This window comes from Alternaria infectoria (assembly GCF_024043175.1).
Source record: "Alternaria infectoria strain BMP 0036 chromosome Unknown scaffold_2, whole genome shotgun sequence".
In the NCBI taxonomy this organism is placed as follows: domain Eukaryota; kingdom Fungi; phylum Ascomycota; class Dothideomycetes; order Pleosporales; family Pleosporaceae; genus Alternaria; species Alternaria infectoria.
The window spans coordinates 2,141,930-2,162,925 of NW_026250691.1; the positions used below are offsets into that span (position 1 = coordinate 2,141,930).

Sequence of the window (20,996 nt, forward strand, 5' to 3'; positions counted from 1 at the left end):
TACTACTGCTCTATACTAGCAATACAAATCTTTGATCATAATTCTTTCGTACACAAATGTGTCTCAATCTCTACTTCTCTTATCAAATTGCACTGGACATTTGAGTATATCTCGTGATGCGGAGAAAGATGAAGGCGAAAGAGAAGTGCGGGAGGGCCGCTGACGTCGAGATGCTGCTGAGCTTGCATATATCCGGGTTACGCAGTTGGGCTTTACCCATGTTTATATGCAAGACATGCCACCCAGCTCGTCCACCATTGCAGTGAAGCCCGCGCGCACATTTCGCAATCTGTGCTTATAATAAGCTTGCTTTTGGGCCATGCATTGCACACAAATTGCGCACAATTTTGCCGATCGTTAAACGCACTTACGTTGTACGACTCGTACGAACATGGAGTTTCATGATTCTCACAAATTGCTGGAAAGGTTACATGTCAGCCGAGGGCCAGATGTAGCCGGGGCCACGTGACGAGGCCTCGGAGGCTTCGGCGCCCATTCCCTCTTCAGATATCGGCAGTTGCAATTATGACATTCGAATACAACTGCCGACACGGTCAAGGTCCACAAACCCTCGCTATCGTCTCACACAAGGTTTAGCTGTCGAAGTGACGATAATCGGCAGTTCAAGAATAGCACAGAGCACATTGGCGATGCTGCGCGGAATCTTGAGGCGCTCTGAAAGACTTGGGTTTGCGATCACTTCAATCCCGCGTGGTGTTATACACAGGCGATTTAGCCAATCAGAGCCAAGTAGATAAATTGGATGCATCGCGATAACCGAGTTTTGAGGCCAATGAATAGGGCTGAGGATGGGCGTTCAGCGTGATGGACGAGGTTTACCCCGCGAAAGCGCCCCGGAGCTACTGTCCCCGCGTCATCCTTCCAAGCCGCTCCAGTCCAGCCACCGACCCACCTTCATCATCTCACGCCTCAGCTATCAACTGCCGACACACACAATCCTGCGCAAGCACCCAGACGCGTTGCGATGGCGATTCCGACTCCGACCCGACTGCCTGACGACGCGGGAAGTGGGCGGCACAGGCCGGACGGCTGGCTGCCATTTATATGAGCTTTTGCCCCGGGCGAGCGTTCCATACGTGTCGCGCGGCTTACTCTGCTATATCCCTACTCACGTGCTACCGTTATCTGGACCCCGGATCGAATACCTTAATACCGGGTAGATTGATCGAGCGACATGCTGGCCAACGAGATCGTCCCGCTGCTGGTGCAGTACTGGCCGCTTGTTCTGGCTACGACCACCATCGCATATCTCCTCAACAACAAGTACTGGAACGGCCTGAACAAATACCCTGGACATTGGGCTGCGGGATACACCAACTGGTGGCGGCTGTGGGATGTGTCGAAGCACAATCATCAATGGACCAATCTCGCGTTGCATCGCAAGCATGGAGACATCGTCAGATTGGGGCCGAACGTCCTGTCTTTCGCGGACCCGAAGGCTATCAAAGCTATCTATGGGCTGAACAAGGGTGTTACCAAGGTATGCACGTCTCGGTCAATCTCCTGAACGACAGCTAACATCTCCAGTCTGACTTCTACCCCGTCCAAGGCGCCGTTTCCAAAGGCGCACCGCTGCTTTCCCTCTTCTCCACCACCGACGAAGACTTCCACGCGAAGTACCGCCGATGCGTCAACAACGCTTTTTCCATGAGTTCGCTCGTCAACTACGAGCCTCTCGTCAGCTCGACGCTCACATACTGGCTGGACAAGACAGAGGACATGTACGCGAGAACTGGCCAGAGCTGCAACTTCAGTCAATGGCTGCAGTTCTTCGCCTTCGACGTTATCGGCGAGTTGACGTGGAGTAAGCGACTGGGTTTTGTCGAGGGAAACAAGGACGTGGATAACATTATTGGCTTCTTGGGCAAGTTCTTTGACTATGTCGCACCGGTGAGTCGTCGCAAGCAGAACCTGGCATGCATGGGGTCATACTTACGCGTTTTAGGTCGGTCAAATTCCTATCCTCGACCGTCTTCTCTGGAAGAACCCCATCAGCCTCCTCGCACAGCGCATCGGCCTGGACAAGCGTGTCCACCCCGTCACCCTCTTCGCCCTGAACCGATCCAACGAGCGAGCCACACAAGTCGAGAAGATCAAGCGTTTCGGTCTTTCCGACGACGAGAAAGCCAACCCTCACGGCATCGACCTCCTCTCCAAGTTTGCGCAAGCAAGCCACGACCATGAGTTCATGGACGATAACCGCATCCTTTCGACATGCACATCTATGGTGTTCGCTGGCTCAGAAACAACCGCCATCTCGCTTTCGGCCGTCTTCTACTTCCTCGTCAAGCACCCGCGCGTCTATGCGAAGCTTATGCAAGAATTGGATACCGCTGTAGCAGATGGCATTGTCGAGTCTCGCCCTGACAAGACCGTCTCTTGGCCCGAAGCCCAGAAGCTCACCTACCTCGACGCTGTCATTCAAGAGTCTTTCCGTCTCCATCCTGCACCTGGCCTCATCCTCGAGCGCGTCGTACCCAAGCAGGGTATGCAGATCTGCGGCGAATTCATTCCTGGTGGCACCATTGTCGGGTGCAACGCTTGGATCGTCCACCGTCGACCGGAGGTGTTCGGTGTGGATGTTGACACTTTCCGCCCCGAACGCTGGATTGAGGCCAGTCCGGATAAGCTGAAGGAAATGAAGGGCACGATGTTGCAATTTGGTGCTGGAGCTAGGACGTGCATTGGAAAGAACATCAGTCTTCTTGAGATTTACAAGCTGGTGCCGAGTTTTCTGAGGAGGTTCGAGGTAAGTCTCACTACTGATGATATCGAAGATTGGACGATACTAACACTGGTTACAGATCGAGCTTGAGCACCCTGATGCTGAGTGGAAGACTCATAACGCTTGGTTCGTTACGCAAAAGAACTTCAACACAGTATTTAGGCCAAGGAAGGGGTCGCCGTGAGCAGCGAAGTGTTATGAGTAATGTACCTTGTTCCTTGTATCGATCTATAGCGTTCTAGCGAAGAGCATACAATGTGTATTATTTGATGATCATGAGTATAAAATTACCCTGGATGATACCGCTTGACCCATCCATGCCATCTACCATACACCCAACCAGACATCTACATTCATTCCGCCCGCTTCCTCTGCATACCCACCTTGCGCTTCCCCAGCACATCCCTCCCCTCCTCAATACTCAACAGCGCCTCCCTCTTCTTCTCCGTCACCGGCTTAAGCGCATCCCTCACAACCCTCCCTTCAACACTAACACCCTCTTCCTCAAACTCCTCCATCTTCTTGCCCACCCTCGCTTCAATCGCCAGAATCAACTCCACATCCCTCTGTCCAATCAACGTGATACTCGTTCCTACACGGCCCGCACGCGCCGTACGACCAACACGATGGATGTAATCGTCTGGGTCACGGGGCACGTCGAAATTGATAACGAGAGCTACCTCTGGGATATCCAGACCGCGGGCTGCGACGTCGGTGGCGACTAGTATTCTAGCGGCTTGTGCGCGGAAGCGAGCGAGGTTGCCTACGCGGTCGTTTTGCTTGAGGCCTGAGTGGAGGGCTGTTACGCGGTGGGAGAGGAGACGCAGCATGTATTCTAGTAGGGTGGCTGTTTTGGTTCGGTTGCAGAAGATTATGACGCTCTTTTTGAGGTTCTCGGGCGTGTTCAATAGGACGTGCAGGTAGCATTCTTTGTGCGTGACGGGCGTTTGGAGGTACTTCTGCTGCAGCTTGGGCGGAATTGCTAGATCCTCTGTATCGACTTCCGATACGAAGATGGGGAGACGTCCCGGTGCGCGCGGTTGCGATTTCAGCGCCAGAACCTCTGGCGTTACGGTCGCCGTGAACAAGAGCGTTTGCCGCGTTTCTTTCGGGGGCAGCGCGGAGAGGCACGTCTCGAGATCGGGGAGCATGGAGCCTTTTCCTGGGGCGAGTAGGCGGTCAGCCTCGTCGAAGACGACGAAGCGCACGCGGCGGAGGCCGCAGATGGTGTCTTCGCCTGAGGTGCGGATGTGCTCTGCTAGACGGCCTGGTGTCGCGATTACGACGTGGGGACGCGAGGCGAGCGCGATGGCTTGGGACCGCTGGTCTGATCCTCCTGTGATGAGAACGGGTTTCATAGATTGCGGCGCTGAAATTGCCTTCACTTGTTCGTAAATCTGGATCGCGAGCTCGCGGGTCGGCCTACATGGCTATTAGCTACTGCCCACATGGCAACAATGGTTTGTACTCACGTGACAATGACGGCGAAGATGCCGCTTGGGTCCTCCGCCCATTTCTGCATTATCGGCACAGAAAACGCTACAGTTTTACCCGTACCAGTTCTTGATCCACCAATACAGTCCTTCCCCTTGAGGATCTCGGGGATACAAGATGCCTGAATGCCCGTTGGGCGCTTGATACCCATGCTGGCCAAAGAAGTGCAGAGCCATGGTGCTACATTGAGCGTCGCAAAATCCAGCTTCGGGTTGACTTTGGGTGCAGAACTGGCAGTATTCGTCGACTTGTCTTGCTGTTTCGCTTTGATGCGCGAGATCGTTGGTGCTGGTGCTGCTACTGGGAGCGGCTTCTCAGCTTCAGCCTCGGAAGCTGAACTCTCGGGCTCGGTCGGTGACAGTCTCCTTCTCTTTCTGGCCCCAGATTGCGCCTCGAGTATCTCCTGGTCTGATGCGCCAGACTCGCTGTAATCGGAAGTCGCCATGGTTGTTGCTGATGTTTCGCAGACACGCTGATGGTTCAGGTTCGAGTGTCTGCGAAATTTTGTGCAGGGGTCTGTCGCGCTAGTCTTATCGATACTGCAACACGCGCCTTTCATGTCTGCCCAGGTGGACCCAACATTTGCGACTATTGCACCAAGATGACGTTTGCCCCAGCTCGAACACATCAGGTGTTTAAAAAGGTTGCTGTGTTCTATCAAGTGTGCGTTAAACATAGCAAGTCGCTTCCAACAATGTTATCTCATCCTTCCATCTCTCCGATACCTGCAACAGCTCTCTCCACATAAACAGCTCTTGTCCAGCCCAGCCCAGTACTTGTCTCCGTAGTCCAATGTAATCTCTCTTCCCGCATCTATCCCCTTGCTGACCAGAACCACCCTCTGGGTATCTATCCAAGTGAATGTAGAGCATTGCGCATTCGGCTTACAGCTGTGGTTGATGAAGCGAGTGAAGTTTCCTGCCCTTCCTTGCCAGATTTGATAGCTGGCCAGGGGTGTTGAGCTATCCAGCACATCGAGATGTCTAACACCGTTTGTGATCAGGCCAACCAGCTCGCCGATTGCTGTACCACGGTCGAAGGAGGTCAATGCAGCTAGACCGTTGTTTCTGCCATCGGAAGTCCGCAGGATCTGAACAGGTGGTGGCTTTCGCTTTACACAGCCAAACAGGGTCGGGAAACAGAAACAGGAGTTGTCTTGCGGTTTGTCGGACTGCGGCTCGTTACACAAAGCGCAGATGTAGGCTCCGCCTGGTCTTGTCACTGCGCTCGACTGTGGTGTCCAGCGTGGGTCTTCGCATCCCCAAACTGATTCATCGATGATCGACTCGTCGATGTGTTCGAAGGCAAAGTAAGGGTCTTGGAGCAGATATGTTTGGCGCAGTGGCACAGGATCTGATCCGTCTTCGAAGACTACCCAGTCGTGCGGATGGCCAGGGTATTGAAGGGTTTGCGATTCGCCTACTATGGACAAAAGCTGGCGCCAGTGGGGATGTAGGGTGTCGGCGGCGACTTCGAGACGTTTTCGCAGATTCCGTAGCCGGCGCATGGCATCTTTATCGAAACCAACTCGGTACTTGCAGAACCGGTATATGCCCATGCCAGCGAAGACAAGTGCAGCCCAACCTGCTGAGTCTTTCACTTCTTTGTAGCCACGCCAAATGGCCATTTTGTTGCGCAGTTCCTTTCTGGGGTGGCAAAGCAGTCAGCGAATGCGATCCAAGATGCTTGCGCAATCCCAGGTGTCTCTACTTACTCCGACCAATCGAAGTCCTGACACGCTTCCATGAACACAGCTTTCCTATGCTTTGTTGTTGACAGCTCTGGTCTCAATTGGCTCCGGTATAGCACCTGTTCCTCAAACAGTTCGACCCAGCGGGCTTGTACGATCATTTCGATGGACCGGCACACGCGACTCGCTTGTGTAACTTTGCGACAAAAGACATTCATCTGACTGAAGGATTCGGATATCGGATTCGGAGCGTTGTTGAGCACTGCCATAGCGGAAGGTGTTTCATCGGTGTGCGCATGGCCGACCATGCCCATACTCATGGAGGATCCATTGGGCGTTACTTGGAATTGTTCGAAGATTGCTTTCGGATCGAGGTTCAGCGTGCTATGTACTTGCTCCCAGATGCCGATGATGAGCTTGTCCAAAGTAGACGGTTGGAAGACAAACTTCTCGGATGCTACCTGGAAATCGTTAGCTAGGTGAAGATGGGTGAGCATAGGTGCACGAAAAAGCAGTCCACCCGTTCCCCCACTGAGGGTCTGGCGAGTGCCTGAGAGAACGATGTCACCTCATGCAATGGAAAAACTAAACACCCTGGAGCCTACGTTGGCCTTGGGCCACCTACTTTGTATGTTTTTACCTTGATGTAGGCTCCAGGGTGTTCAGTCTTTTCCTAGGTTGGCGTGATGTCGCATAGGAGAGCTCACGTACCTTCTTCCGCTTTGGGAAGCTGCGGCTATCGACTTGCATTTGCCGTTGGTGTTCGCTCAGATCTTCTTGAAACGACGACTGAGTGTGCGAGACCCTCAGACCGCCAGTGCCTTTCCTGCGGGGCTCGCGGGGTTGTTGTACCGACGAGGATGACTCGTCCCGCGAATGAGACTCGTCCATTGACGAGGTCTCATCAAAGTTCTGAAGATCCATTGCGGCTGGGCTTGCTGTGGGGGCTGGCGTCCTCATGCCCGCCAGATCGACGGTTCTCTGTGGACGCGTGAGCACACGCTACTGCACATTGGCAGTTGGAGTGTGGTGGGAACGTAACTCACCGATGCGATCTTCTCGGACTGCGCTCTCGCTGCATGGGTGGCATCGGCTTCCTCAAGAAAAGCCTCGACACGAAGGATGGGATGATCCAGGTTGTCGAGCTGCGGCCATGCAATGTTGATGTTGAATCTAGCGAGATGTTCTTGGATCGCCTTGCCGATGCATTCTGAAAGCCCATCGACGTCCTGGAGAGCGTTCATCTTGAGGAAGTGTATCGATAAAACTCCGGACGATTAATTAAGCCTGTGGAGTTGACACCGGACGCTAAGAAGCTTGAGCATTGTGCGGGTAGGTGGGTGATATATTTAAAACCTACCACGATGCCCACTAGGAGTTTTACAGTGGAGGTATCTCCGTACCATAGAAATAACTCAGGATGCGAAACAAAACTCGCTACAGACGTGCAGTAATGGAAGGTCGGTGGACTCTTCATGGGCTGAACAAACTGTCCGAAGTCTAACCGGATCGAATGGCGCAATGTCGCGACACTGTTCACCTCTTTCTATATGCCGCAATAGGAGCGCGCGGAAACGTGATGATGCCGATGGAAATTCTGCTCAAGCAGCTGTTAAAGATACCGGGGTGGAATGGAAACGCTCTTGACCGCGTGCGGTATGGCGCTTGGCGTCAGTCATACGCTCGGCGAGCCGTGTACGTCATTTTGGTGTGGTACAGACGTCTGGACCAATTAGAAGTAATGTCACAGCTGCACGGTGCCATGCAGACGATGGTCGTGGTTGCGGAGTTTGGGTTGTAACGTGCACGTTGACCCAGACCATGGAAGTTGCTGCTCGAGCAGACAGAAAAAAGCCGCAGGCGACAGGGCTGATGGTGTCTGTTGGGTTCTCGAGTGGTTTAGCTCCCATGGAACACAGGGCTAATGGCGACCTTCCTCAGCATGGCACGGGAACTAGCGGCCACGCTAACCACGTGCGCGAGGCCTCTACTCCGGCAGACGTCACCAAACAACCAAACATGTCTCAACAATGAACATGCTTATCGCGAACAACCACAACGAAATCCTGTCGGAAGCGCATAGGCTGTCGTTTAAGACAAGCATCCGCCTTTGCCTAATGTCTTCATGCTACCTAGGTAAGCATCATCATCATGTCTCCTTCCGCGCACAAGCAGTCCGCCCATCGATGGCAAACCCTCGATCTCCACAGATGCCAAGCTTAGCTATGACATTGGGGCCGTAGTGCGCCGGCTTCTGTAATTGGACTTGATCCCGCGTATATAGACTAGATGCTCAGGGTCCGGATCAAACTATGCACACATCTATTGCGTCGATCGATTTCCTTCAGCTTTAGTTTCTGCGGCTTCGCATCCATTGCCCGTTTGTAGTCCATTCAACTTGCATATCCATCATCATGGATTCGCCAGACGCGACAAATTCGAACAGCAAGGAGATACTAGAGAGGACCGCAACACACGAATCGTACACCTTCCAAGGCGCGAGAGGATGGCGGAGATGGCGCATTCTCCAACCTGGTCGCGGCATGTATCACGATGTCAAGAGGAGACTACCTTATTACTGGAGCGACATAACCGATGCGTTCACGTATAGGGCTTTCGCCAGTACAGTTCGCATGTACTTCGTAAAGTAAGCCTATCTCGATAGACGTTCAAGTCTTATACTGACCAATATAGCGTATTACCTGCCATTGCGTTCACACTCGACATGTACCGTCGAACGGGCGGGTTCTTTGGCATCAACGAAGCCCTGTTTTCGTCCGCATTAGCAGCCATGGTGTTTAGTTTGCTCGCGTGCCAACCCCTCACCATCGTAGGAGTCACTGGTCTGATCGCGCTCTTCAACTACACCATCTACGACATTGTTACCCAATATGACCCTTCCATTTATCCCGCATTTACCGCGTGGGTTGGAATTTGGGCTGCCATCTTTCACTGGATCGTAGCCTTCGGAAACTTCAGCGACTACATGGCCTATGTCACTGACTTCTCGAGTGAGACATTCGGCATGTATGTTGGAATCATCTACTGTGGTATGTATCTAGTCACAGGCCATATCAAGACACGATATTGACCTGCATTCAGTCAAGGGTGTTGAAGAGCTAGTATATCTGTTCCAAGAATCCGGTTTTGACGGTGGCTACCTCTCCATCGTCATTGCGATATGTTACTTCGGCTCTGTCTACGGTCTCGAGAAGCTTGGTAACAGCACGGTGTTTACCCCAGGCATTCGAAGCATCATCGCCGATTACTCCTTCGTCTTTCCTACCCTGTTTTGGGTCGGTTTCTCGCATATTCCTGGACGTCTCGAGGAGACTGGGCTATACCGAGTGCCTATCGGCAAGGCCTTTGCACCGACGCAGGATAGAAACTGGGTAATCGACTTCTGGAATCTTGACGTCAAGTGGGTATTCGTGGCTCTGCCATTTGGCTTCTTGATGATGCTGTTGTTCTACTACGACCACGTAAGTCATACACGTCTTCTAGCACTGACGAACGCGAACGCTAACCATTGGCAACAGAATGTGTCATCCCTCACCGCACAGGCCCGCCAATACCCCCTCAAAAAGCCCGCTGGTTTTCACTGGGACTTTTTCCTTCTCGGCTGCACATGCTTTGTTGGTGGCGTCATCGGCCTCCCACTTCCCAACGGCCTGGTGCCGCAAGCACCTGTACATACCGACTCCTTGACCGTCTACGAAACCAGGCTGGAGATCACTAAAACAGAAGACGGTGGCGAGATCCGCAAGCCGTTTGTGAAGGCTACTGCCGTTGTTGAGCAGCGCATCAGTCATTTCTTGATGGGTATGGCAATTTGGGGTACCATGACCGGTCCCTTACTTATCGTACTACACACCATGCCCGCAGCAGTCTTTGCTGGCGTGTTCTTCGTCGTCGGTGTACGTGTTATCCCATCTTCAAGCTCAATATGATATGCTAATCTCTTCATAGTGGGGCTCCATAGAATCCAACGGCATTGTCAGCAAGGCACTCTACCTCATGTCGGAAAAACGCTTCATCCAGCGCGACAACCCGCTCAACCGCGTCTCACGCAACAAGATTCGGCTTTTCATCGGTCTTCAGATTCTTGGTGTCGCATGCACAGTTGCCATTTCGCAAACCATCGCCGCTATCGGCTTTCCGGTCCTCATTATCGCCCTTATCCCGCTACGCACATTCTTGATGCCGAAATGGTTCACAGCACACGAGTTGGATGCATTGGACGCCCTGACGGCAGACAACCCGTCCGTATTGGTCAGCTTTGGTGGAACACCGAGTGGCATGCAGGCTGGAGGTCCCATGGAGGGTGGTGTTGGTGGTCCCCGAGACGAGGAAGAGGCCGCGCACCCACACTCTGCTATGCGTCAACGGGCAGGTAGCCTTCATCGAGAGGACTAGGCAGACTTTGGTACGGCTACGAAATAGACAAAACTGTTGATTTAGCGAGGGGTTTCAGGCGGCGGCGACGCTGATTTGTTAGACTAATGTTCGTTTCTCTCTAAAGGCCGTTCAGGCATTGAGGATAACTTAATGTAATATTATATTTAGCTTCACTATTCCTCCGGCTGCCAAGATCTGATCTTTCGAACAAGGTGGTTATAAACCACCTTTTTTCTTTCTCCATCGAACTTCTGCCTACGCTTCACTTACCGCCACCTTCTAGTCCTCCTCCGTCCTCTCTGCTCGAACAGTTCCTCTCCCCAATCACACCCAGTATCTATAGCCTTCTCGATATCTCTCATATCCGGCATTGAGACCGAAGGAAAGATCTGCATGACCTTATCGTGCATTGCCGGTACGTCCCTACCTTCGAATGCTTGGTTTACTCTTGCAACGAACTCATCCGTTGCTTCCTCGGCCAGTGTACATAGTTTCGCATATAGCGCTGCGTAATCAACAGCCGTAGGATGCGTCAACGCGTGAACAGACTCATTACGCCATGTGCCGTTGGGCGAGGACGGGAAGAGATGGGCATGAGGAGGGAAAGCTTCTGTATCAAACTCAAAGGGTATTGTGTATTCAGGAGGGTAGGTGGCTTCAGTGTGCGTTATCTCTTCGAAGGATATCCAGGAAGTGCTCATTTGGGGACAGGAGTCAGATGATGAGAGCGCTGGCCTTGTATTTGGAGACTTTTCGCGAAGTATGTCTTCTGAGGATTGTTGTTCTGGGAGAGAAGGATCAGGGCTCGGTGAACGGCTGGGAACAGGGGAAGGCGGTAGGCGATGAAGACAGGGGACGATCTCCCATGATATGAGCCGTTGGATTTCTGGACGATCGAATGCATTTGGAGAGTCGCAAAGCTCATGCGCACCACTTGATGCGGTCGCTGGCGCTGGTGATGGCAAGAGCGGCGCTGCATTCTGGCATCTGGAAGTCCATGTAGGAGCAACTGGCCTGGAGAAGAACGACGTCATTGGCCTTCAACTCTTTCTAAAATCCGGTTGACTAAACTATGGCGTGCTCAGTTTGTTTGTCCGTTCGCTAGTATATGGAGCGTTTGCGGGCTAAGCGGGTTGAAGAATCTTGGACTGCTAGTGAGTGTAAAACAACAGGGGCGATAAAGGACTCGATCGATCTAGAGAGCAGGTGCAACCGTGTATAAGAGAGTCACAGTGTTTGTATGCCTATGATGTCACAGGCGATTCGTTTGCTAAGTGGTGAATGGTAGAGCTTGTGTGTCGTAAGCCAATATCACACAGTGAATGACCATACCACCCGGATATGTACGGAAGTAGCAAGAGTTATTACGTTTGCTGAAGATATATATGAGATCTTGTAAGGTACAGAGACAAGCATACGAAGCCGATGTAGTGCCATACGGGCTGGAGAACTCGTACAAGCGTTTGCAGGAGCTCTTCCTCTAGATTCAACGGCAGCCTCCTCACAGTTTAGTGATAGTGGTGCGTTGCTTCACATCGTATCTAAACTGGGGTGCAGTAATTTGATCAGGGAAAGGTGAAGAATGCGAAATGATATACAAACGTCACCAAGAGGGGTTTGAGGCATATGCATCTTCATCAGGATGCGACTGCGTCAATGAGATCATCGACAGAAACTGTGAAGTTGCGTGCGCACCTCGCACTCATTGATACATTTGGCAAAGCTTTAGGTCAGCGTAATCCAACCACTGTTACGTTGTAACTAGATAGTGGTGGCCGATCAATGTTGCTGTTAGGAACAAATCCTCCATTTCACTAGAACTGCGTCCAACCAAGGTTGGTACGTGAGCAGAGCGGATGATGTGAGCGGATGATGTGAGCGGCTGCCTTCACATGTTATTGTATCGCTATAGCTTCCTGGAAAGAACTGCTATGGTCAGGCTATACGCGAAACTCGGCCGAGCGAGTCGTGTAGACTGTCAACACAACGCATGACATCTCCATCGGACCGAGAGCTCCAACACCCGTTGTCGCACTGCTGCAGTTACACTAAATTTAGCACCCATACGTTGTAATAGAGACTTGCTTCACATATTAACATAGGTCTCATATGAAGACACGGTTTGTAAGTATGACAAAGAACCGAAGTGGGTCTGAAGGAACGCTGAATGTGAGCGATGAAGTGCCCGACATTCAATAGCGCCGAGATCTTCACAAAGAGTGCCCGGGATCAGCGAGAACTAGCTTCGTTTTGGGCACTGCGAGATTGTGTGCTGTTATGCAAGGATGCCGAAGGTTTACGTCGTACGAGATCCTTCATCGCACAATATAATGGGAAGAGACATGACGCACAATGCTAGAGACGAATGCGATGTAATGAAACATAGTTTAAACCCGGCACATCAATGAAATGCCGTGTGTAACAGCCGTCTAGAGGAAGCATCGCGCCATGCTGAATCGGTAGCAGAAGCAAGGGATGCAATGTGGCATAGCCGGATGTGACGGACGCATGGAGATAGCTGCAACCAATTCTAGTAGATTGAGAGTGTTGTTGTTCCTTCTGAGAAGTAAGCTCGTTGTAACGTGTTGGATAATGCAATCCCTGCCAATATCTTTTCCCAAAAGAGCACAGCATCTACAACGACATCTTCATTCGTGTTTTTTGGGGATCTTCTTCATGTCTGAAGCATCCAATGCTACTCCGAGTATTGTCGGAGTCGACTGACCAAGCGTCTGGACGAGGTCGCATTCATTGATGCACTTCCCCACCTGTCGGAGTGTTGATCCGTTAACCAACCATGTCGTGACTATCACCGCCCGTAATGTATTGGCTATGTGGTACTCGTTGGTATATTCCGTGATCTGAGTTTGGTCGTCGCATGTGTCCGTGCTGTTCCAGCATCCATATTGTGGTTGCGGAGCTACTTTGAATCCGCTTAAGGTATTCACCTGGGTCTGGTGAAGGTGATGAGCCTAGACGCGCATCTTGCCGCCTGTAGACTCGACAACAGAGGTCACGTCCTCTCTGAGTTCTGGAATGGCGCTCGAGACGTGCAGGGCGAGTTGTTCTTGAAGCGCTCGGTATGCGTCGACGCGACCGTACAACATCTGGTTCATTCGCTGCACGGTCTCGACAAATTCGCGCGTGAAGATATCCGGGTTCCTGGAGTTCTCAACGTAGGACATGACCTCTGGAGGAATGTTGATGTTCACGGACGGCGCTGTCCTCGACAATTTAACCAGGTTCTGAACGAGCGACTGGCTACGGTACGGTTAGCCTCAAAAGCTTACACGCAAGGTGTAGCTATCGCATACATCTCCCGCCTTATGGCCTCCTGCGTCTTGCTTCCATGGTGGTCGTACGCTTGCACGATGAGGTTATAGAGGTTTTGCACGATGTCTTTCAGCTGACCTTCCACGTCGATTATCGCCGCTATCGCACACGTTAGAACGAGCCAAAGAAGTACCGCACTACATACCATCGGGACTTAACGCTGCCATGATGTTGGCGAGAGTAAGTGGTGCTGTGAGGTTTGGTATTAGGAAGGCTGGTGCTGTGCGATGGCCGACGCGGCGCGCGTCACAAAGAGGAACGCGCCAAGGCTCGGCTAATCCCGGCCGTGGTTGACTTTCTGTCGTCATCGCTCCTTCGCCAGTACCAACTCCACGACCACATCCATCTCGAATCGTGTCGCAGCGCGCTATCACGTGTCGAAAACTACATTCGGTGTTGGCAACGATGAACATCACGTTGCAATGACAGAGAGTACGAACCGGGATCCAGACGTCCCTCTTGCGCAGCCACCAAGCTACCAGGCCTCAGCATCGTCGACCCCGGGAGCCACGGGGACCAACGTGCAAAACCACTCCCGTGTGGCGGCTACAACACGCTCAGCAGACACACAGAAGCCTCAATTAGATACTACCTCGGATAAATCCACGGCAGCATTCATTCGGCGCACTCTCTGCTCCCACAATGTGCTACTTAGCAATGGCGAGAAAGGACGCAGTACACCTCGTCCTATTGAAGACGTATTGCCACCCTTGACGAGCTCAAACGAGGTCGATCTTCAACTATACGGCATCATCTCTGTTATCATCAAGGAGTTTGTACAGACGTGGTACTCGAAGATAACTCCCGATCAAGTATTTGTCAACGAAGTGATCCAGATTATCGCTCATTGTACGCGAGGTCTGGAGCAGCGCCTCAGGAAAGTCGATCTCGAATCACTATTGCTAGATGAGATACCTGAGCTACTCCAAGCCCACCTGACCTGTAGGTTATTTCAATTTGGACTGTCGCATGAAGTTTGTCTAATTCTTCCCTGTCAGCATTCCGAATAGCGAAGACTCAAGCCGCCTCGTCAATTTCACTAGTATCAGATCCTCGTCTGATATATCATACGCTCCACCCGCACCCTGCACTATCACCTGTGCCTACCGATGATGTTCCGGCGACAGTCCTTGAACAGCGGGAAAGCGAGTCGGCGTGGCGCCAACTACTCATACATGGCGTGCTAGCCCTGTTGCTACCGACAGAAGACTTAAAAAATGGGTGTCTACGCGCCCTGGTAGGCGAAATATTCGCAGAGATGATCCTTGGAAACGGCATTAGCGGAAAAGCCTGTGAAGGATGGGTGCTATGGGAGGGCATCACAAGGATAGCTGAGGTTTTACAGACCGATGCTGCGAAAGAGAAGGATTCCCAATCGGACGATGCCGATGCAGAGCAGTCGTTAACCCGTCTTGAGCGTTACGGGCTGCTGTCCACGCATCAAGGGTCAGAAATTAGTCGAAAAGGGCCACTGGACGCCGGCCAGCGTCGTCACAAGACATCGGCCTTATACATCTCGGGTGTACTATGGGCGATCATCCAATACGCTTTTTTGGCGTTTACTGCGGTGCGCGCGGTGGTCTTGAGTCTTACGACATTATCTTCCCTTCCGTTTAGATCTGCCACAACCGAGCAGTCATGTGCAGAAGCAGCCAATCAATCGCAAGCACTGGAAGCGGAAAAGATGGCTTCCAGGCGCCCGTTGGAGGCCAAACGGCCTGTAGTAAGCATGAGCCTGTGGAGCTGTGTAGCGCAACTTGCCGAGTTAGATGTCCGCATGCCTTGGCTGTTGGGCTTCATCTCTATGCTCCATCGTGGAGCACTGCTCGGCCCAGGTAGGGTGGGTGAAACCAATGGTGTATTGGACAGGTAAGTTACGATAATATCTCTTTCTTCACTCGCATCCCCTGGTTGGCTAGCTGGTCAATCCCTGTGGCACCGTGCGACGCAGGATGAGATAGCTCCGCATACGATTCAAGTCACTTGACTTCGCTTCAGCGAATGCGACGGCCCGCAGGCTCACACACCAAAACAACCCTGTCGTGGCGCACCGCTTTATGCAAGCCTCGGCACCCGTTCCGGGCGGCAACTCGACACGTTTCGGACAAGGAGGCTTGGCACACTCTAGGCCGTCGCCATTGTCAACACCATGAGCGACCACACGATGCCTGCATCAAGGTCGGACCAATCCTGGTGCTGCGCCTCTCATCAGCGACCACAGAATACTGCGGGTCGTGCGAAGGGCTTTTGTTCCCTGAGCCGTCATCGCGATGCTAGCTCTTGTGGAAGGGCCGCTTACGCGCCGGTTGATCTGCTCACACCGTCCGGCCGTCGTCCCTCTCGGGACTGGCCGTACAGAGTTCGAGCACGACATTGGCCACAAACTCTGGCCCTACCATGAATCCCGCCAACAGCTGATTACGCCTCATTCTTCGGTCTTCATCGCTACCGTCATCCTGTTGAGGATCCTGCACGTACTCCTCGGACTCCAATATGGTCTTAGTTTGTTTGAGCAGCGCATTGAAACAGTCGGCGAATGATGCTGTTCCCGAAAGATTGGGAATGGCTTTTTCAATCCATCACGACGACATCCTGCTTTAAGTTGCATAGTGGCATGACCATCAATCTCGCTTGCTATGGGCGTGCGCCTCACTTTATGGGCCGCGTCAACAATTCGACTCGATTCTCGTCCGACGCTCCGGGCCTGCTACCGCAGACATCATCATTCGCGGTCACCAGCTGAACGCCCCGCGGACTCCTTCATCCGTCCAACTCTTACCGCACCCGTCCTGCCTATCTCGCACCAGTCAATCTAGCCATATCCAAGTCTCATCTGCTAACCAGTCGCGATTGCAGATTTCTCGCTCATACTTTCCACACGCAGATCTTGAACCCCGCTTTCCTTCCCGTGGCGCTTCGGACTCTTCGTGCAACACTCTTCCCTAACAACGCGCTCGGGCCCCCACATCAGATTCCAACGTATGAGGAAATCAAGGAGATCAAGCGCTGCTGTGCCGCCAGACTACTTGACTTAGTACCACCGAAAGTAGCAGCCGCTTTCTTTGCGAGCTACGAGCGCGATGAGCAGGTTCGACAGATCGCAAACACACTAGACTGTCTCGATGACGCTTATCTCAACAAGCACCTCGTCTTTCAGATCGTTGAGCTGGTTGTTCTGCGTCTGTTTCCGGAGTTGGGAGAACAAGGCGTAAATGATCTGTTGGAGGAGCGCATTAGCTGATGCTGTTCTCATGCTTCCGAAAGTTAGAACCCCATACATTACGAACTTTCACCGCCAGATACTCGAACGCTGCTGGGCACGGCCCGTCGCGCAGTCACCTTCGCCGTTCATACCCCCGTTCGACGAGGGTGAACTCCAATCCTTGTATCGCATACATACTTCCATCAAACCAGCACAAGGCAACTCACTAAAGCGGCGAAACTGCAGCTTCGTGCACTTCCACGTATACCAACTCATAGTGCGCTCGTAGCAAAGTGTGGTGGGAAAGGTACACCGCTGACCGTAAAAGAGGGGTATCGACCAATCAAAAAATTCCCTAGGAAAATTGTTGAGGCACATGGCATCCAGACTCCGGGCTGGCTGCATGCCGTGGCGAGCACCTGACTATTCGGGATATTGCCGGACGGAAACTACAAAGAATGAACCACGAGGTGCCCCACCGTGCACGTCTTCCACCAAGCCATCGCTTAGTCTGAGCTGCTTTACCATGATTGCTGCAGCACTCAATCTTGGTAGTGTTGGTATGCGGCAGGGAAGACACCACTCACGCAGACTTACTGCGAATGAGGGCCTTGAACAATCTGCATGTCGCTCGGTGAGCGCGACGGTCCGTGTCATCTGTACATCTGCGCGGGGATAAAATGCATACAACCGGGAGCCTTAAAGGTAGATATTGGACGACAAGCGACATGCGTTGTCAGGGCGCGCCATGGTACATAAATTCAACTAATCGAATACGAGATGACTATGTGCCCAGCTCCGTCGCAGTTATGATGCGAGCTCACGATGCAGTACCATCGCATGATCCTGAAGAGAGTCAAGGACTGTAGACGACGTTGCATCTTCCCTGGTTATCTAACGTAGCGTTCCGAGCTTCACCACACCTTCACGTATCAAGATGAGCTCGTCTAAGCCCCGCACCTTCATACAATCAGCAATCAAGCCCCGCCTAGCGAGATAACAAAGGTTCTGGTTCAGAGCGCCTTGGAGTTTCTGCCTGCGGATCACATTTACCGCCGCGCTCCTCTTCGGCTACGCCGTGAACCCTTGTTCCAAGTTCAAATATAACTCAGCCTCACTTAGGCGATGTATCAACCGTGGGGTTTCAGTGAGTGAACATCGCAGAAGCGAGGGTGGGCTGAGAAGTCTAAAGCGTCGAGAGAAGTTACCCCGCATGCGCCTTCAGCCCGTAGCCGTCTATCTCTTATCGCTTCCGCAAGGGTTGCGGTTCCTGGCAACACGTTCCTGAACAGCCTGCCGCTAACGTGTTTCAAAATTCGGTTGGGCAGCAACTACGCGGAACATAACCAGCGATCGAGTCAGCCTTCTCTCTGCCTCTGCGGCACAGTTGTCCTGCATCTCGAACAAAACCCATCCTGATCCTATCGAATAACGCGCGCTTTGTGGGCGCGTGCGTAGGATTCAGGTCGCCGATTATGCCGGCCGAAGTGTCAAGACGTCAGTGTTGGTGACGCTGGCACTTGCCTGACTCGGCGCGGATGACCGTTGAAACTTTAATTCCTCGAACTCCAGGGCGTAACGAGGGAACCCCTACAGGGACCTGGTTCGCGAAGCCGCGGGATGCGCAACACGGAAAGTCATGATCCTAGTAATAGTCGCCGTTCAGCATTTGACAAGATGCGACATCGCCTGTTCCTGAACCGCACGGGGTCCGGGGCAAGCGCATCAGGATCCCAGGCACAATGCCCATGATCCCAGCACCGGCGATCCAGCATCTACCATGGTTTGGAGTCAAGCGAGTGCTCATCAGGGGCTGTCATGGGCATCAATGTTGCGAACATCGACCCATGTTTCAACGGTTAAAGAGCCCGGAACGTTAGTGCAGGTACGGCAGCGGGTGGGATTGACTCGAACATGCAAAACATCACCCGTAGTGGGCAATCACTATATCCTACCAAACTATCGTCATCCTGCGCAAGGCATGAAGACTCAATAGTGAGGCGTACGGCAGACTCACCTCAGCCACTCTGGAACAGTCGGCGTACGCGGCTGCGGTTTGAGTCGTTCGCCAATCCTGAATTCTCGGGATAGGGAAAATTCGAGACGTTCGCTTGCTGCGCAGCGCATGACAATGATCGCTGAATGACGCCAATTGGCAATCATCATCGAGGCGAGCTGTATATCCCGCTTCCACTCTCACATCATCCTGAGTCGTGATCCATTCGCCAACAAAGGTATTTGCGACACCAGTTCATGCGAAGACCCGTTGTTGGGAATCGAAGAACATTTCTGGAGCAACGGATGTGTGCGTCTGACAGGGAGTGCAAGATTGACGGGACGGGTACGTCAATGACGGGCGCGCGCGTCGTACTGTCGCTTGCACACAGCGATGCGAAGGTGTATTCGATGCCCTATCGTGCAAAACAGCGTTGCTCAGACTCGTCAGCTGCGAGGTCAAAAAACGATACACCGGCCTCAGCCCATCAAATGGCACGTGACACAAGCTTCAAGGCGAACAAACGGTGCGAACAACGGCCCGCAATGCCATGAATGATTTCAGAAGTAACCTTGGAAGTACGCGTGCTCAGGCAACGTTGTCGGGAGCACCTCACACGAAGGGGTTTCGGTGGTCACTTCTGTACCTCGACATTCTTGTTCTCTTGCTTAGCCGGTTCCGTACCGTGTTACACAGCATCAGATATCAATCACGTGGACGATCTAATGCAGGGTACCGCATGACCTAGCACCGCGAACATCGTAATGAACTTTTCGATGCTTATCGCCAGCACATTGTGCATTAAATGCTAGGGCAAAAATTAAAGGTCACCGGAGCGCTCTCAGCCTTCTGACCATTGGCGGACTAGCCCAACATTATCTTCGAATTGCGATGGAGACAAGGGCGAGAGCTAGCAATCTAACGCGATAATTGACTTTCGGGTGTAGGTTTCCTAGCCTCTTGCGCTACAACCTGCCACCACTGCTTGACGTAGGCCCGAATACAAAGGTACTACGAACCTGTCGGCCTCTTTCCTTGGATTTGCCAATGGTCAGGGGGTTCAAGGGACGGTAACGCAGGCCTTCACCGATCGATGGGGGGCGCTGCGATTGCGTGTTCGCGATTTGATGCTCACGACGGTCTAGCCATTGCGCGCAACACCGCGAGCTAACGACATGAGCGAGAAAAGGGCCGAACCAAGTCGGACTGCGACACCAAGTACAGATCTGCCCCATTGCGCGTCCCCTCATCTACTGTTACTACCTTTGCTTATTTACTTTGACAGCTACGTAACACGCGTTTTTAGCTGTCATCCAAGGCCCCCTGTACTCATTTTCTTTTCTTTGATAGAGCTGCACAATGTACAAGGCTATGTACTGCAGCTTCAACCTGCGAAGGAAGTACATCCGGCATTTGGACAACGTGTGAGCCAGTGAACGGGCTCGGCTGCGGACCGAACCGGTACTGTACCGAACAGTAATGTGTTGCAGAGAAAGGAAGAAGCAAGCAGAAAACGAACAGTCCATCATCCGCGGGATAAGAAAAAAGAGTGACACTGCAAGGATGCCCAAGATATGGTGGTGGGGAACACCGACGACATTTACCTTTCTTGCTTCTTCTTGCGGCTAGAGAGGACGAACTAAAGTGGCGCTGGACTGCTCACCTTTTTGCTTTTTGGCGCCGCGGAACGCAGGGTGAAGTTAAACGGGCTGCATAATACCCGTAATGCAAAAGTAACGGCTTTGTGAAATAAGTAAACTGGTTTCCAAAACACTGCCCAACTTTTGCTTCACCCGCGGATGCGTGGGTTGTACTCTATGTGCTACAGCTATGTTCGTCATGATTGAGCAAGGGAATCCGAAAACGAAGGAAGCTGCAACTAATCCAGTACGGAACAGCAAGAGCCCCAAACACGACTCGCTCCAGGGTTTGGGGAAACTCGAGCTTCGCTGCAGAGACGACCTTTGGGTCCAAGCTCCCTATCCAGCCCAGCAGGGCAGCAAAGAGCTGAGTCCAGTGCGTGCGCCCCCGCGGCATGACGGAGCCCTAGGGCGCCTTATGTCGATTGCGCTGCCGAAACCACTTTACTGAGCAAAGAAAGCCCGTACCAACGCCAATCCCTCGCTTCTCCAAGCTC

General features: G+C 52.5%; 5 protein-coding genes across 5 annotated transcripts; 3 read left to right on the plus strand and 2 right to left on the minus strand.

Annotated features, from left to right (window-relative positions):
• Positions 1–1,195: 1,195 nt before the first annotated feature.
• On the plus strand, positions 1,196–2,930 carry J4E92_002109 (uncharacterized protein; the record flags this gene model as incomplete). Its single annotated transcript, XM_051493515.1, has 4 exons — positions 1,196–1,501; positions 1,549–1,911; positions 1,967–2,770; positions 2,826–2,930. The coding sequence occupies 4 exons, from the start codon at positions 1,196–1,198 to the stop codon at positions 2,928–2,930; spliced, it is 1,578 nt and encodes a 525-aa protein (XP_051356746.1).
• A 169-nt stretch (positions 2,931–3,099) lies between these two features.
• J4E92_002110 (uncharacterized protein) lies at positions 3,100–7,174 on the minus strand (the record flags this gene model as incomplete). Its single annotated transcript, XM_051493516.1, has 6 exons — positions 3,100–4,168; positions 4,219–4,665; positions 4,966–5,886; positions 5,955–6,391; positions 6,642–6,911; positions 6,977–7,174. The coding sequence occupies 6 exons, from the start codon at positions 7,172–7,174 to the stop codon at positions 3,100–3,102; spliced, it is 3,342 nt and encodes a 1,113-aa protein (XP_051356747.1).
• A 1,170-nt stretch (positions 7,175–8,344) lies between these two features.
• Positions 8,345–10,346, plus strand: J4E92_002111 (uncharacterized protein; the record flags this gene model as incomplete). Its single annotated transcript, XM_051493517.1, has 5 exons — positions 8,345–8,577; positions 8,625–8,980; positions 9,033–9,412; positions 9,470–9,847; positions 9,900–10,346. The coding sequence occupies 5 exons, from the start codon at positions 8,345–8,347 to the stop codon at positions 10,344–10,346; spliced, it is 1,794 nt and encodes a 597-aa protein (XP_051356748.1).
• A 2,954-nt stretch (positions 10,347–13,300) lies between these two features.
• Positions 13,301–13,828, minus strand: NUT2 (RNA polymerase II mediator complex subunit; the record flags this gene model as incomplete). Its single annotated transcript, XM_051493518.1, has 3 exons — positions 13,301–13,589; positions 13,643–13,760; positions 13,807–13,828. 3 exons carry the CDS (start codon positions 13,826–13,828, stop codon positions 13,301–13,303), a joined length of 429 nt encoding a protein of 142 aa, XP_051356749.1.
• A 255-nt stretch (positions 13,829–14,083) lies between these two features.
• Positions 14,084–16,902, plus strand: J4E92_002113 (uncharacterized protein; the record flags this gene model as incomplete). Its single annotated transcript, XM_051493519.1, has 3 exons — positions 14,084–14,603; positions 14,660–15,530; positions 16,518–16,902. The coding sequence occupies 3 exons, from the start codon at positions 14,084–14,086 to the stop codon at positions 16,900–16,902; spliced, it is 1,776 nt and encodes a 591-aa protein (XP_051356750.1).
• Between the last annotated feature and the right edge of the window lie 4,094 nt (positions 16,903–20,996).